This window comes from Sorex fumeus, unplaced genomic scaffold (assembly GCF_029834395.1).
Source record: "Sorex fumeus unplaced genomic scaffold, SorFum_2.1 ptg000006l, whole genome shotgun sequence".
Taxonomy (NCBI): Eukaryota; Metazoa; Chordata; class Mammalia; order Eulipotyphla; family Soricidae; genus Sorex; species Sorex fumeus.
Genome location: NW_026606063.1, coordinates 21,695,062 through 21,712,663, shown reverse-complemented (window position 1 = coordinate 21,712,663; position 17,602 = coordinate 21,695,062). Strand labels below are relative to the sequence as shown.

At 40.1% G+C, this 17,602-nt stretch overlaps 1 protein-coding gene and 1 pseudogene across 1 annotated transcript in view; both read left to right on the top strand.

The window, feature by feature from the left end:
• Positions 1–16,497, top strand: part of DDX1 (DEAD-box helicase 1) — a 39,395-nt gene extending 22,898 nt beyond the window's left edge. The window contains exons 15-26 of the mRNA XM_056122970.1: positions 3,375–3,473; positions 4,507–4,596; positions 5,249–5,437; positions 6,942–6,993; positions 8,431–8,577; positions 11,731–11,822; positions 12,969–13,041; positions 13,212–13,284; positions 13,387–13,429; positions 14,664–14,759; positions 15,429–15,549; positions 16,167–16,497. Of these exons, the coding sequence (XP_055978945.1) occupies positions 3,375–3,473; positions 4,507–4,596; positions 5,249–5,437; positions 6,942–6,993; positions 8,431–8,577; positions 11,731–11,822; positions 12,969–13,041; positions 13,212–13,284; positions 13,387–13,429; positions 14,664–14,759; positions 15,429–15,549; positions 16,167–16,297 (1,206 nt within the window). The 3' untranslated portion in view covers positions 16,298–16,497. The remainder of the gene's footprint in view (positions 1–3,374; positions 3,474–4,506; positions 4,597–5,248; positions 5,438–6,941; positions 6,994–8,430; positions 8,578–11,730; positions 11,823–12,968; positions 13,042–13,211; positions 13,285–13,386; positions 13,430–14,663; positions 14,760–15,428; positions 15,550–16,166) is intronic.
• Positions 6,791–6,880, top strand: LOC130038436 (uncharacterized; annotated as a pseudogene).
• Positions 16,498–17,602: the final 1,105 nt, after the last annotated feature.

Here is a 17,602-nt window from a genome sequence, read left to right as displayed (position 1 = left end):
GCTTAATGCAAGTAGGACTTTGTAAAATATTTTATGAGTATGAAATAACTTTTTGTTTGTTTTTCTGGGCCACACTCAGCAATGCACAGGGGTTACTCCTGGCTCTGTGCTCAGGAATTACCCCTGGCAGTGCTCAGGGGACCTTATGGGATGCTGGGAATCGAACCAGGTCAGCCGCGTGCAAGGCAAACGCCCTACCCGCTGTGCTATCACTCCAGCCCGAAATAACTATTTAAAATTTTCTATTCTCTTCCCTAAATATTTGGTTCTTTTATCTTAAAATGCCTGCTATTAAGCCAGAGCCAGCAGGTAGGTCCCCCCACCCCACCCTGTTTCCATTGGTCCCCCTGTCAAACAGACTCTTAGAGTGAGTGATTTAGATTTCACCTGGTGTTATGTACTAAGAGCATGAATTCATATTATTGATTTTGGTTGATTTTGTTAGCACTCTTCTAACATAGTCATACTGTTTGGATATGTTATTTAGTGTGTTGAATTTTAACAGTTTAGGGAAGAATCAGTATATGCATTCACAATTTTGGCTTTGCAAAACATTTCAAGTCAGATTTTGCTCTTAAGTTGCAAAGTTTCTGAGCCCCATTTTTTTCAGCTGTGGCTCTTCAGGGAATTAAAATGTCAGTCAGATCTAAAACTTTGTTATTGGCTGAAGTAAATGGGAAAGTGAAGGCATGTTAATTTGTAGCTTTCTTGGCAGGATTTAAGTTTTCATTTCATTCTAAGAGGATTGTGTGTATTCTACTCTTGTTCCATCACACAATTTTAAGGTTTATTTATGAATGTATATTTTTTGTACTGTTGTATTTTGGGACCAAGGGATACTATGCCATACTATGCTTGGGCCCGGCAAGCTACCCAGAGTATCCTGCCCGCACGGCAGAGCCTCGCAAGCTCCCCGTGTTGTATTCAACATTCCAGAAACAGTAACAACAAGTCTCACAATGGAGACGTGACTGGTTACTGGTGCCCGCTCGAGCAAATCAATGAACAGCAAGAGGACAGTGCTGCTATGCTTGGGATACTATGCCTTAGTGTGGATTGAATTTAGGACCTTATTCATGCAAGGCATGTGTTCTCCAGTCCCAAACTCTTCTGTCTTTGTTAGTTTACTTCTGTTATCTTCTGTTATCTTTATTGTTATCTTCTGTTACCCCATCCCCTCAGGCTCAGCCTGTGGTTTAGATTGGAACTTTTAGTAAAAGGGTTGAACTACTAAATTTTAAAGTTCACCATCACGACCATCCTGTTGTTCGTAGATTGCCTCAAGCAGGCCCCAGTAATGTCTCCTTCATCCTAGCCCTGAGATTTTTTAAAAAGTGCCATATTCAAGGCTCTTTCAGGGTTAGGAAGGATTATGAGACCCATCATTGTGACTGGTATTTGGCATATTGGGTACACCACGGGGAGTTTGCCAGACTCTGCCATGTGGGCAGGTTACATTCGGTAGCCTGCCAGTTTGTCCAAAGTAAGGATGAGATAAGATTCCGGGAGCTGGGTTTTATAGTCTCTGAGTCTTGGCCGTTGATGGGATTACACGGCGCCAGGGGGGCCAGTTTTTTAAAGTTAAATTTAGATTATTGGAGGGTGGGGGAGAGATTGGGGCTCACCTGGCAGTTCTCAGGGCCTGTTTCTTCTGTACTTAGGAGTAACCTCTGCTGGTGCTTGGGGAATCACATGCATGCACACGAGCCCCTTGGCTGACTCCTGGCTCTTTGTTCCTGTTGTCCCGCTAACTTTCCCTGTGGAGATTAAGGGGGCAGGAATCTCAGCTGGTGGGTTGGAATCCTAGAGCAAAGTAGTTATGCTGAGAACCAGAGTCAAGTTTTGTAAATGGCTGTGTGCTGCTTTGCGCCTCTCGTAATAGAGTTTCAGAATATTGAATAGATTTGTCCTCGTATTTTGACTGTATTCTTCAGGTTGTGCTGAAACTTGCTTATAGTTGTCAGTGCAATTTAAACTGTGTTTCAAAATGTGTTCCCTTCCCCATGGTAATATAATTGCCTTGTAGGATTGAATTGAAATTTCATTCAACACAGTTTTATATTTGTTTGGGGGCGAGAGATTAAAGTAAAAAGACTAGAGTAGTGGATTTCTTTGCAGAAAGTTTCATATTTTTTAGTTTAGGATAGAGAAAGCAAGTAAAAAGAAGAGGCGTTTTTTCAGACCTGTTGATGGAGAACAGAAGTTTTAATAGTTTAGTTTACGGAATGTATAGAATTCATTATTGACTGCTCAGGAGTGATCCTGAGGCAGAGACAGTCAACAGAATAACCTAGAAACAGGTCAGAACTGCATTACCTTTGTTTTCTTCTCACAACTTTATTTCCTCTGGGGTAGTACTTGTCCCTATTTTTACAAATTAGGGAAAGGGCTTTTACTTGTGTTAACTAAATTGCACAAGATTTTACAGCTTATCGGTAACCCTTCCTCTGAAACCGATGACCCTGGTCACTACCCTTGGGCTTGATTAAGATATGTATGCCTGAGAGTTGAGAGTGTTAGTACTCCTGGCACAGGGGTAGATATGCTCTTCCCTTTGTGTACATTGAACACTTTTATAATAAAATAAGAATTTTTTTTTTTACTTGAATTAGACCCATTCTCATGTTTGGACTTGGAGTCTTGGTTCCGGTTGTGGCATTTATTAGTTGTATCACCTAAGTCCTGTGACTTTAATATTCCACACTTCAATTTCCACATTTAAAAATAGGAATCCCCGTGTTTACCTTTGGGGAATCATGACAGTGAAGTATTTTTTAAACACTAGTGGTGGTGCCTGATTAACATCAGCATTTGGCATTTCTGTTTTCCTGAATAATCAGTTCTTAATTATTATCAGTTAGACCCTCGTTTATTGAGCACCTGGCATAGATAGTAACTCGCTGGTACTCTTCATATTCTATTTCTTAATTACTGCAAATGACTTGCAGAGCAGAAGAAACTGGTATTACCCATTTCAGAAATGATCCAATTGAAATTATAAGCGGTTACGTTGAAGTCATAGCTGAATAATGAATGGTGGTAAAGTTGTATTTTAAATCCTGGTTTAACTTCAGAATGTCTATAACTGCATTGACTGATAAATTCAGTATGCATAGATATAGATACAGTTTTTGAACTACACCAAGTTAAGCTCAAGGCTTACTCCTGGCTGTGTGCTCTGGGATCACTCCTGGCGGTGCTTGGGGGCCATATGCAGTGTTGATGCTTGAACCCAGATTGGCTACTCTGTTTTAATCCCTGGACTTACTCTGTAGTCCATATTCTTATAAGTAGACCATTGTATGTTGCTATTTGATGATTAGGAAATCATAGCTTTTCAGTTTTCATTAAGTGCTTCTTTTGATATGTTTTAGGTAGATATAGTTGTTGGCACTCCGGGAAGACTAGATGACTTGGTGTCGACTGGAAAACTGAACTTATCTCAAGTTAGATTCCTCGTCCTGGATGAAGCTGTATGTTGAAATATGGTCACACTTAAAAGAAAAATTGCTTATATATTTAGAGATGCATTTTTTTTAAATGATAAAATGATAGATTTTTTCCTTCATGATCCTAAGACCTGGTTCTTACTAGCTGGTCTGTTTTGGCCTACTTCTTTTGTTTATGTAAATATTATATGTAGTTGAAATCAAGGTAGGCATTTGGAAATTGTTTTTATTGTGTCATATTGTGTCATAAGTGTAGCATGCCATTATTTATGAACATATTTTAACGACTTTTACTGGTCTATTACGTGACTACTTTTTGGTTTACTTAACCACTCTTGTTAACAAGATAAATAGTTTTATTTTTTTTTAATTTCAGATAGCTATCTTTGTGGTATATGATTGGTTTTATTACTATTATTTATCATAGCTGCAAAGAGAAGGTATATAATAGCACATAATTGTTTCTTTCTATTTTTTTTTTTTTTGCGTCATACCTGGCGATGCACAGGGGTTACCCCTGGCTCATGCACTCAGGAATTACTCCTGGTGGTACTTTGGGGGACCATATGGCATACTAGGAATCGAACCTGGGTCAACCCCGTGCAGGACAGACACCCAACCCGCTCTGCTATCACTCCAGCCCCACAAATTGTTTCTGAAGCTCTTGATACACACTTCCAAACTATTTTTAAAGTTAGGTTAACCTGACTTTGTTGAACTAATTCTCAATTTTTCAGTGCTTTTGCTTTTTTTTAATATTAAAACTATGTTTAGGGATATATGGATAGACCCATTAACTCCATTATTTTGAAATATCCAGAGCTTGGCTTTTGCATTGTTGATTGTGAACTTTTCATATTTTAGTCATATAAAAATTAAAATTGAATTTGTAAAATCCAATTGTTTTTTAATACCAAATGGAAAAAAATTTAAATATGAGGATATGTGTATGTATGAATTGGTTTCTCTGCTTTACATTTACATTTAATAAAGATTTTGCTAACTGATTTAAAAAAAAACAAACAACTACTTAGGTCTTTCTTTGCTTCTCTTGCAGGATGGACTTCTTTCTCAAGGTTACTCTGATTTTATCAATAGAATGCACAACCAGATTCCTCAGATTACCTCAGATGGAAAAAGGCTTCAGGTATAGAATGACGGACACATCTTCAAATGCCAAATCCTGTACAAATATTCATTATCTGAGCTTAAGTACGCTGATAGAAAGTCATCTTAGAAGCTGCTTTTTAGAAGTCAAGAGAAGAATACTTGAAGAGATTCCTTTGCTGTTTTAGGAGACTATGAGTAGAAAAAAAATTCTCAGTTTTTTTTTTTTTGGTACAGAGCATTTAGAGTTTATAGTTTGGCCTATGAGTAATGCTTCCTGTTTGAAGGAAAGCTATCTTGAGCTGTTGAAAAACAATTGTTGGTTTCCTTAGTAATTATTTATTCAGATAATACTTTTGTTTTTCCCATCCGCAAAGAAAAAATTTGAAGGGCACTGGATTTTCAAAGAGGGATGAATAGTCACTTGGCGATTTTAGATCTTAAGAAACCATTTCATCTTGCTTCGTTTCCGTAGTACCGTGAGGGGTAGATGACATGAGGTGGTGGCAGCGGTGAGGGGACCGAGCTCAGGTCGGCCTGCCCAGGGCGTGTGCATATGTTAGTTGTTGCTGCGGAGTCGGGCATGATCCATCCGTATCCTCCACGCTCAGTGTACTTCGTACCCCACATCAATACTCCTGCGATTGAATTCTAAAATGTTGAACTCTAAATTTTGTTTCTCCTCTTCTTAGGTGATTGTTTGCTCTGCTACTTTGCATTCTTTTGATGTGAAGAAACTGTCAGAGAAGATAATGCATTTTCCCACCTGGGTTGATTTAAAAGGAGAAGATTCTGTTCCAGATACCGTGCACCACGTTGTAGTCCCTGTGAACCCTAAAACTGACCGACTCTGGGAAAGACTTGGGAAGAACCACATTAGAGTAAGCACATTTTATTGCCAATATTTATGTAGACGTTGAATGTCTGTTGTATGTTTTGGTTTGTTTTTTTGTGCCCCACCCAGCAGCGCTCAGACTAGCTCCTGGCTCTGCACGCAGGGCTCACTCCTCGTGGGCTCAGGAGACCGTATGTGGCTGTGTGCAAGGCAGATGCCTTACCTGCTGTACTATTGCTCCAGCTCCCTGTAAAATATTTCTAGGGTAGCTTCACCTTGGTCTCATAGTGGTGCTTAGAGCAGTCAGCTGCTATAGCTAGGGAAAGAGAAGGTCCACACATAGACTGGGACTGATCAACTCTTTAAGGCACTTAGGCCAAGGGGATGGAGCTGGGGGGAGGCCTAGATTCCATCCCTGGCAACACATGGTCCTCGGAGGACCACCAGACATGACCTGAACGCCAAAACCAAAACAAAATGCGTGAACCAAGTATTGAGCTAATCATTTATTTTTCTTTCTATAGAAAAATTTTGTGATTATCCCCCTTTTTAGAGTTTATAAAAGGGATATATATAAGCAAAATAAAATATATTTTGTTTGTTTTCATTTTTACCAGTATATTCTAATGTTCTCCCAGTGGGCCTTTTCTCACACATCAGTTTTACTTTGTCAGTCTTATCCTCATTTCCCACTGGCATTATTTAGCTTTATTTAACAATGTTATGATTATTGTGAATATTTTGTAGTATTCTAAAATCCACTTTTTCATGCTAAAATTGAATATTTTATATATATATATATATATATATATATATGATTAACCTTTTGCTCGAGCGGGCCCAGTAACGTCTCCATTGGAGACTTTGTTGTTACTGTGTTTGGCATATCGGATACGTCACGGGGAGCTTGCCAGGCTCTGCCATGTGGGCAAGATACTCTCGGTAGCTTGCCGGGCTCTCCGAGAGGGGCAGAGGAATCGAACTCGGGTCGGCCATGTTGGCTGCGTGCAAGGCAAACGCCCTACCGCTGTGCTATCGCTCCAGCCCTTAGACTTAACCTTAGATTAACCTTAGACTCAAAGTTATGTAACTAGGTTTTTTTTCCCCAATTCTGAAAATGGTTTTTTGCTCCTGATTGTAGACTGTCACTGTCACTGTCCTCCCATTGTTCATCGATTTGCTCGCGCGGGCCCAGTAACGTTTCCATTGTGACACTTGTTACTGTGTTTGGTATATCGAATACGTCACGGGTAGCTTGCCAGGCTTTGCCATGCAGGCGAGATACTCTCGGTAGCTTGCCAAGCTCTCCAAGAGGGGCAGAGGAATCGAACCTGGCTCGACCAGGCCGGCTGTGCGCAAGGCAAACACTCTACCTGCTGTGCTATCGCTCCAGCCCATTGTGTTGTATGAAAGGAAAGGTTCGCACTCCCCTTGACAAGGATTGTAAAGACATACGTCTGAAATGCAGTCTAAAAGCTAATATATCTTTTAAAAAATTGATACCTGATCTGAATCATTACCTAACCTTCCACACCTCTTTCTTTTGATAGACCGATGAAGTACACGCAAAAGACAATACAAGACCTGGTGGTAACAGTCCAGGTAAGTGAAATAATAAGGAATTTAAAATTTTTTGAAAATAAATTTGTTTTATGGGTTTATCCCTGCCTGCTTTCATGGTAAATTTGAAATGACCTATACATATAAAGAATTTGAAAATAAAAGTAACAAAAATAATAAGTTAAAAGCCTGTGAAACTCTTACTAGTGTCCTGATGTCCCCTCTGGTGTGATCTAAAAAAATGATCCTAAAACAGTTTGGGGAGTGTGTGTGTGTGTGTGTGTGTGTGTGTGTGTGTGTGTGTGTGTGTGTGTTTTAAAGCCTATGTTTATAAAATTTACCATTTTTAACCATTCAGGTAGTTGCATTAAGTACTCTGTAATCACAACAACTGGTATTCTTCAGAACTTTTCATCATCAAAGGGATTTTTTTTTTCAGAACTAAGAAAATTTGTTGTTTCTCTTTCCAAGATAATGGAATGTACATCAAGATGTACTGGTAGTGTTTCTAGAGCCTAGAGTTTTTTTTTTTTTTCCTTTTTTTGTTTTTTGGGTCACACCCGGCAATGCACAGGGGTAACTCCTGGCTCTGCACTCAGGAGTTTCTCCTTGCGGTACTCAGGGGACCATATGGGATGCTGGGAATTGAACCCAGGTCGGCTGCCTGCAAGGCAAACGCCCTACCCCCTGTGCTATCGCTCCAGCCCCTGAATTTCTCTTTCACTTTGTATTACAGTCAGAGATGACCAGAGACACCTTAGAAATATGTTGGGTTGCAGAATTAAGATTTTGCATTAGTGATGGTGTCTCAGCGTTACGTGAAAATTTGACTAAGAAATTACCTGTTTCAGTGTTAAGATAATTGTTTGTTTTTTTGTTTTTGTTTTTGTGGTTGGCCACATAAGCAGTTTATTTCTGGAGCACAGGAGTTATTTCTGGCTCTGTGCTCAGGGATTACTCTTGGTGGGCTCAGGGTACATATGGGGTGCCAGGACCTAACCTGGGCTGGCCACATGCAAGGCAAGTACCTTGCCTACTATACTATCATTCTGAACCTGGTGTTAGGATTTTTTTATGAGCTTCCTGGTGTGTTTAGATTGATTTGGAAGCTACATTATTTAGATAGAGTTGAAACAGTTGAGTAAACATGTATTGAATATTTAGTGAAGGTAACGCAAGGTAGATTTGCTTTTCATGAAAAGAGAAAAATTTTATGGGGTGTGTGTATGTGTGTTTACCCTGATTGAATCATGGTGATAGTTGTTTCTGTACTCCACAAATTGGCATTAAAAACATAGCAGAAACAAAGATGAATGAATGGAGGATCCCATCACTTGTTCCTGTCATGCCTTGTTCTCGCATACGTTACCTGAATTAAAGCATGGAAGTTTAGATGAGTTAAGCAGTAAGCTTGCAAGTAATTATATGTGCTCACTACAGATTCAAATTGAAATCTCTATTTTTGTTACTGTATTCAAGAGATGTGGTCTGAAGCTATTAAAATCCTGAAGGGGGAGTATGCTGTTCGGGCAATCAAGGAACACAAGATGGATCAAGCAATTATTTTTTGTAGAACCAAAATTGACTGTGATAACTTGGAGCAATATTTCATGCAACAAGGAGGAGGTAATGTTTCCTCATTTAGAATAAATTGTGTTTATTTCCTTGCTTAATAGATTAGTTTTATGTTAATGAGTTTGGAGTACCTGTACAGAATTTAAAACAGTAATGCTACTTTGTATCCGCTTATCCAGTTCTTGAGCATATGGTTAAGTCCTAGGAAGAAAGGGATGCATTTGCCTCATAGGTGGAATTTCATTACAGTAAACATGGAGAATCTTAGTATTCCAAGGCCTTTATGTCATTTGGGAGCAGGTGATGTTATTGATTAATGTTAAATTTTTAAGTGTAATTATTAAATAATAAAATGATTCTCCAAGTGAAAATCAAGAAAATGTAAGTAAAGAAAGTAAAGAAAAATGTATAGCCTAAGAATGATTACACACTCGGCGATAGCACAGTGGGTAGGGCGTTCGCCTTACAAGCGGCCAACATGGCCGACCCGAGTTCGATTCCTCCGCCCCTCTCGGAGAGCCCGGCAAGCTACCGAGAGTATTCGATATGCCAGACACAGTAACAACAAAGTCTCCAATGGAGACATTACTGGGCCCGCTTGAGCAAATCGACGATCAACGGGAGGGCCTTTACCTTTACCTTTACCTTAAGAATGATTAAGAAAGGGTAGCACTGTAGCGTTGTTCTCCCGCTGTTCATCGATTTACTTGAGCGGGCACCAGTAATGTCTCCATTGTGAGACTTGTTACTGTTTTTGGCATATTGAATGTGCCACGGAGAGCTTGCCAGGTTCTGCGTGTGGGCGGGATGCTCTCGGTAGCTTGACAGGCTCTCAGAGAGGGAAGGAGGAATCAAATCCGGGTCAACCGCATGCAAGGCAAACGCCATGCCCGCCATGCTATCGCCCCAGCGATAGAAAGGGTAGGGAGTGAAAAGGAAAAACAAGTTGGTTGTAACTTACTCGCTGGTGGAAAAATCCACATGCGTGCTTCAGTGGGCCAAAGTTTTCTGTTAAAAGGCACAGATTGTTAAACTGGGTAAAAGCTAGCTTTATTCGTGTACAAGATGTATACCTAAGAGCAAAATAGATGGAAGATTGAAAGGCAAGGGAATGGAAAAATATTTAGGTATTTTAGATACTGAGTCAGAATAGTAATCCTATGAGAGTTGGTCTAGCTCTATATGACAAAAAAAATCAGTAGAAATAAAGGGGCTTATAATCCTATTTAAGATGAAAATGCAATGATTCTGACTTTTTGCTTCTTGTAACATCAAGTACATAAGCTATGATGAAAAATGTTCACCATGATAGTCATTAGGGAAATATAAGATGTAATTGGTTTTGGTTAGGATAAAGAGCAGCTGGAGGACTCACGTTATATTGTCAGTGAATATAAAATGGTGTCTTGCAGTTTTTTACAAAATTAAACATCTCTAGCTCCATAATCTGCAGATCATCTCCTAAGTCTTTATCTAAGATACAAGTGAACACATTTATTGACAAAAGTTGTGCCAAAAGTAGTCCTAGTGTCTTTACCCTGCCCTATACTGAAAATATACTGTCAGTAGGAGAATGGCTAAACTAAATGGGAACTGTACAATGGAATATTACTCAGCCAAGAAAAGAAGCGGGATACTGATATGACACAGCTGTGGCTGAATTACAGAAACATGCTGAAAGAATTGCACAAGCGTGTATCCTATGTGATTCCATTTGTATGAAGTTCTAGAAAAATCTAAATTAGTCTGTGGAGTGATAGCACAGTGGTAGGGCATTTGCCTTGCACGCAGCCGACATGGCCAACCCGAGTTTGATTCCTCCGCCCCCTTGGAGAGCTTGGCAAGGTACCGAGAGTATCTCGCCTGCACGGCAAAGCCTGGCAAGCTACCCGTGACGTATTCGATATGCCAAACACAGTAACAACAAGTCTCACGATGGAGACGTTACTGGGCCCGCTCGAGCAAATCGATGAATGGGAGGACAGTGACAGGAAAAAAATAACAGTATGGTGGTTCCCAGAAGATTGGAATGGGGTTCACTGAGTGTACTTAATAGGGTAATAGTCATAATAGTTTAATTATATAAGTATAAGCAGTTATCAAAATTCAGTAAGTGTATGCTTAAGATTAGTACGTTTCCTTGTACGTAATTACTAGTTCAAAATGAACAGCAAAGGGAAAAACTCAAACATTGTTTTCTAGAAAATATATTAACCAAACCTTGTATTGGTATCTTCAGCTTACGTTGAAATACATCAAAAATATATGTGAGTTAACAAGAAAAGTAGAATGTTGGTATCTGCTTAGCTGCTAGGTAACTTAATGTACAAAGTTGGGTTTTGAGCTAGTCCTTTTTGTGGTTTCCTGGATTTTGCGTGGATTCCTTAAATTGTTGGTACCATTTTTTTGAAGCAAATTTACTAAGGAGAATCGTCAAGTGCATAATTGTTATTCTAGGATATCTTTTACAGGTGCAAACAGGTTCTGTTGCATCCTAGGAGTCCGTTTGCCCCTATTCTAATTCAGGGAATTCAAAATGTGCTACCCCCTGCACTTGCTCCTCAAGGAGCACCTCCCCATCTTTCCAATTTGCTGCTTCTCAGCTTGGGTAGAAAGTCAGCTAACTAGTTGTTTAGAACACCTTAAGGCAGGGTAGCTGAGGTGCGGCCTTTTAGTAAGATTCAGAAGATTTCATAATGCCAATTTTAATTCCTCTAAGAATTTTCCCCTTTACCTCCTTCTTCATTCTTTACTTTTTAATTTTGATTAGAAAATAGAATTTATTGGCTCTGACTGAATTCATTATGTCTTACGGGTTCTTCACTCTAAATGGGACGAATGAGGTTCCTGATGTACAAACATCAATTTTTCTTACTAATTTGTTTTATTGTCATACTGCTCTGTGTGTGTATGTGTGTCTTTGTATATATGTATATATATATGCACATATATGCATAATTTTTTTTCTTGAATCACCAGGTGATTGCTCTGTACATTCTTTAAAGATGAGCAGTTCTCAATAGTGTTTTTGCCTATGACAAAACTTGTGTACCATTATTATGGCAAGTCAGGATATAGGTTTTCACGTACTTATATGGCACCATTGTCATCTGGTAGTTTTGTTTATTTATTGGTAGTTTATATTTTGAGAGTCCTGGGTGTAATGTTTTTCATGTTTGACTACTTACATGTTCTCTTCACTAGGGCCTGATAAAAAAGGACACCAGTTCTCATGTGTTTGTCTCCATGGTGACAGAAAGCCTCACGAGAGGAAGCAAAACTTGGAAAGATTTAAGGTATTGATGTTGGGTGAACTGCATTCCCCTAACACTTGCAGCACTGGGGTGGATCTAGTTTTAATCAGCGTCAGCTAATATGAAGTCGGTTTACTTCCTGGGAAGGTCAGAGTATTTCCACACTGTGGGTGTCTCCTCATGTCAGCGCTTACTGGTCTTAAGGTCCAGTAGTAGATTCCACGTCATCTCTGAGCACATCACCACCATAACAAGAATTTCCAACTGAAGAACATTTAGTTAGACTCTTCCAAGGAAAAAGATGGCAGTACTGTGTTTAGGAATCTTGGATTCTGTTTCCATCCTGAGTGGAACGGACATGCCTCTTAGGCTGTTGGGAGGTGCCTCGCAGGATGGGGTGTGGGGCTAGAAAGCACAAGTCCCGGGTTGGCCTGGCACTGGAGAAGACATCGTGTGGACTCCTGCTCTAACGGTATGAGCGCCCACACTTCTCTGCTCAGAGCTCGATGCCCTTCACTCCTCCAAACCTCTCCCGGGCTGGCATCGATGAGGGCTGGAGGCTGCTTGTATGTCCTTAGCACCCAGGCCCACTTCCTTCTCTTTAGGATTTTGTCCTTTGTCGTTAAAAAAAAAGTGTAACTTCAAGGTAAAGTGTCTAGTGTTCTGAACTTAATACAAGGATAAAGATCGCGCCTCTGTTTTGTCATCTTTCTGTTTTTTGTTTTTTTTTTCTCGAATTACCACTCAGACTATCTAGAGATAAATCAAGCCAGACATTCGGGGCCAGGGCAGTAATACAGTTGGTAGGACACCTGCCTTATGTGCGGCCAAACCAAGGCTCGGTCCCCAACACCCTATATTGTCCCCTGAGTACAGACAAGAGTGGTCCCTGAGCACACAGGAGTAAGCCCTGAGCACTGCCAGGTGTGACCAAAAACCATTAAAAAAACAGACTTTTGCCGTTTAATATTGTTGATATAGGAAAACTTGGACATTGGTTTAGTCATGTTAAATATTTCAACAGGTCATAACTTTAAAGTTTAAGACATGGTCCAGTGAATTTGGCCGTCTAGTCTGAGAACATAGAAATTACTGAAGAGATCTCATTTAGAGGAAAGGAAGTAGTTGTATTTACTTTATAGTATACACACTGACAACTTTCCTCTCTGTTTTTTTTTTTTTTTTTAGAAAGGAGATGTAAGATTCTTGATTTGTACAGATGTAGCTGCCAGAGGAATTGACATCCATGGTGTTCCTTACGGTAACTAGAAAACTAAATTACTGAATTTTGTACAATATAAAGTTTGAATTTTGAGGAATTGTTTGTAAATCGTCTTATATATGTTTGAAATATTTGGAAAATCAATCCTAAAGTATGTTTGAAATTTTTAGAAGCTAAAGACAATTGGTAATAACTATTTTTATTTGCAGTTATAAATGTCACCTTGCCTGATGAAAAGCAAAACTATGTTCATAGAATTGGCAGAGTAGGAAGAGCTGAAAGGTACCACTGTTGTGTGTCCCCCCCCCCCCCCCCCCCACTTTAAATGTCTTTGCTGGGAGAGTGACGTGTAACTAACACTCCTCTACTCCTCTACTCTTTCAGGATGGGTTTGGCCATTTCCCTGGTGGCAACAGAAAAAGAAAAGGTAATCTTCGGTGCTGGATTGTATCATTGCTTTTTTGTTGTCATTTTAGCTGTTGGAAATTAAAGCAGTTTGGCTTTCCCATGATATGTAATTGCATATGCAATATGGAAGACTTTCTAGCATTTTTTTTTCTGTAGTCATTTAATCGATAAGTTGCTGAGTGAACAGTGAGAAATTGGCTCAAAGGAACCCATACTTTAGGGGCCGGGAGCTTGGCCTGGGCCCTCGGCACCGCGTGTGGTTCCCTGAGCATCAGCGCTCTGTAGCCCCCCCCCCCCAAAAAAAAACAATAAAAAACACCAGAATGACATTCAGTAGAGAAAAACCCCCAGAGTTAATTTTCCTTTAATAGTTTAATGGAGTTTTTGGCACCAGAAAGAAAGCGTTTGACTCCCCTGTGGCGGGCGATCGTGAGTTGTTAATGCCAGGCTGAGGAGGTCGCAGGGAGAGAGTCACTTACTGACAGAATTGCAGATTTGCAGAAATATTGCCAGAGTATGCCCACGTTGATTTATTTCAGCTTTTGTGGGTTTTTTGTTTTTTTTGCTTTATAATTCTCGAAGAAAAATTTGAACTTTGGCAGAATACTAATCTTGATAGAGTATTCTTTAGGAATTACGTTTTTCTCCTTGTTTTTAATCTGAGAATTTCTGTCTATAACTGACATCCATTTTAGGAAAATTGTGATTATTCTAAAATAGAGCTTGTCATGCTTTGAGTGTGCAAGACCCCAAGTTTTTTTTTTAAATTTTTATTAGTGAAACACCATGAGGTAAGTTGTAGACTTACAAATTTTTGTTCTTGGGTTTTAGTTATACAATGATCCAGTACCCATCCCTCCACCCGTGCCCATTCTCCATCATTTACATTTTTTTTTAAATTTTTGTTAGTGAAACACCATGAGGTACAGTTGTAGATTCACAAATTTTGTGCTTGCAAGACCCCAAGTTGAGTCCGCAGAGCCCTGCAGCCCTGGCTGAACCACCAGGTGCAGTTCTGGATGCCCTCAAGTGTCACTGGACTGGCACTGAACTGTCTGTCCACCTCACCAGGCCCCCCTGAGCACTTTTGGGAACTCTCCCCCGCCCCCACAAAAGCCTTTCAGAAAACCTACTTAATGAACTATTACCAATCTCCGTCTCTTGTTCTTTGAGAACAGAAAAATTTAAAAAGCAAACAGGTATCTAGTTTTTTTAGTATTGATACACTAATACTTTTTCCATCTTAAATTCAGGTGTGGTACCATGTATGTAGTAATCGTGGAAAAGGGTGTTACAACACAAGACTCAAGGAAGAAGGTGGCTGTACCATTTGGTACAATGAGATGCAGGTAACATCTCCCGAAACTTAATGAAATCAGTGCAGATGGCCGCATTTGTCTGTAGAGGTCTTGTCTCAGTTCTAACTTATTTTCCAATGATGAAAGAAAGTTGGGAAGTATTTGACTATGATGTTAACTGTAGTTTGTAAATTATGGCATCTGAATTAGTCTTTTCAGAATTCTTATTTTGGGGCTGGCGAGAGAGTACTGTGGGTAGGGCACTTGCCTTTGCATGCGGCCAGTTTGGCCAATTTGCGTTCTGTCCTGGAGCCCAGCCGGGGGTGATTCCTGAGCACAGAGCAGGAATAGGCCTAAACACCACAGGGTCTGGCCTCCAAACAATGCAAACAAACAAACAAAATCTTCCTTTCGTTTATGTCAGATGTTTCTGGTTTTATTTAGCGTCCTCAAAGGCAATAAGTTGTTTTTTTTTTTTTTTTAAATTAGTGAAACACCATGAGGTACAGTTGTAGATTCACAGATTTTTGTGCTTGGGTTTCAATTATACAATGATCAAGTACCCATCCCTCCACCAGTGCCCATTCTCCACCACCATGGATAATATCCTTCCCACCCCCATCTCACCCTGCCTCTGTGGCAGGGCATTGCCTGTTGTTCTCTCTCTAAAGGCAATAAGTTTTAACTTGAAAATGCTTCCCTTCCCTTCCCATTCCTTAGTTGCTCTCTGAGATTGAAGAGCACCTGAACTGCACCATCTCTCAGGTGGAGCCGGATATAAAGGTGCCAGTCGACGAATTTGATGGGAAAGTTACCTATGGCCAAAAAAGGGCCGCTGGTGGTAAGTTTGGCATGTTTGTTTTCTGTTTAAGGAGAGTGGTTTCATTTCCTGTGTTGTGTGTATTTTTAGCATATTAATCATTCCCTCCTTACTAACTCGTAATACTTTGCCCATGCCTGCCTTATTATAATGTATTATAATGTCTCTTGGGAATATGGATCAAGGACAGCAGCTTAGCTGCTTCTCCAGGTATTAGTGTCATGAGAGAAGTGTGCCACTTAAGGAATTACGAGGAAACAAGTGTATAATGGTAATTTTGAACAAAGAACCAAGACGCCTTTAGCTTAATTCACATGGTAACCAGGCTCGCTATTCCTTTTGCCTGGAATGCCCTTAGCTCATCCCTAAGATTTGTTTTTAAAGTTGAGGCTAAATTAGTGGTTTCCAAACCAAGGAAGAGGAAAGGGGAGGGGGAGGAAGGCGACAGTTGTTAGCGGAGCCTAATCATCTTCTATTGGTTTCGGATTTTTAAAACTCAGTTTTGGAGAAAACATGCCCAGTAGTACATTTTTATAGCTTGAAGCAGTGTTTAAACTGATATAATTGAGCAAAAGTATTGCTGACAAGTTATTTCAAGCCTGTCATTTGTGTTACTTTGTAATTTGTGTGTGATGCAGGTGGAAACTATAAAGGCCATGTGGATATATTGGCACCTACCGTTCAAGAGTTGGCTGCCCTTGAAAAGGAGGCACAGACATCTTTCCTGCATCTTGGCTACCTTCCTAACCAGCTGTTCAGAACCTTTTGATTTAAACGTACACTGAATAAGATTTGAATAATAAAGGTCTGTAGTCTTAAAAACTCTTAAAACAGTTGTACTGCTTCCAGGCAGCAGTATTTATAGTAACCAAGCTATTAAAGCTAACTCTTGCATGTCAGGAAACATCGGTCTTAGGAATTCTTCATAAAATGGCAGCCTCATGAAAAGAATAAATGTGACGACTGTAATTTCCCTGCAGGTCTGTGTCTTCTTTTAAAATTAGGAAGCTGTGGGTTTATGAGGTTTCCGGGCACATAAGTTTGGCCAAGGCCCTCTGTGGGACCGCTAGAATTTCCTCACGGGCAGTGGGCGATCTGGAGATGGGTGTGTTGCCTTTGGTGACCCTGAAACGAGACAAGAGTCTGTACCTGAAAGAAAGTGAGATGGTGCCTAGAGTTGTTTTTAGGGAGCTAACAAAGGTTTGTGTCATGGGGACAGTGAAGACGTACCTGTAGGTTTAGCTTTAAAAAAATTTTTTTTTCCTTTGGTCTACACCTGGCAGTGCTCGGGGTTGATTCCTGGTTCTGCACTCAGGAATTACTCCTGGGAGTATTCGTGGTACCATATGAAGTGCCGGGATTAAACCCAGGTGAGCCTCATGCAAGGCAAACCCCCTACCTGCTCTGCCTCGCTCCAGTCCCTTTGTTTCTTTTTAAAAAGCCTCCCCCATAGCTGATACATTTCTGCAAAAGTAAGACTATTCTGTTGTCCCAGGCCTTCAAATTTAAGTGCAGTTCTTTGGAATCTATGTCTTCTCAATCTCTTGCCTAAAATACCAAAAGAAAGGGGAAATTTTAATTCCACACAATGTGTATTATTCCTTTGTGCATTTTGACTCTGCTTAGAAGCGTCAAAGCTTCTTCAGGAACATCATTGTTGCTCTGGAGATTCTTGAAGAGTTCTTGCTGTTACCATTTCTTATATGATGGCTTTAAGGCTTTAGCTCTAAAATTTTCTTGGAGCACAATCTGGAATGGAACGCTGTAGTGGGAATGGAACACTAAACCATCACCTGCTAGATGAGGTTGTAGATTGTGGGATATAATTGAGGCCATTAATTTTATTTAGATCTAAACTGGAATGACCGTAACCGAACTCCATTACGAGTGTGAATGACAACTCCTTGCGGTGTTCACACACTAAAGTCATTGCTTTAGACGAGAGTTTTTACATTGGCATAATGGCAGAAAAAATCCTTGAGTATTGGACCCTGTAGAAATTTTGTTGCCCTTGTTTGTGTGCTCATCTTAGAGGTTCAAACCGCTTAGGGGAAAGCTGTTCTCAGGTCTTGCT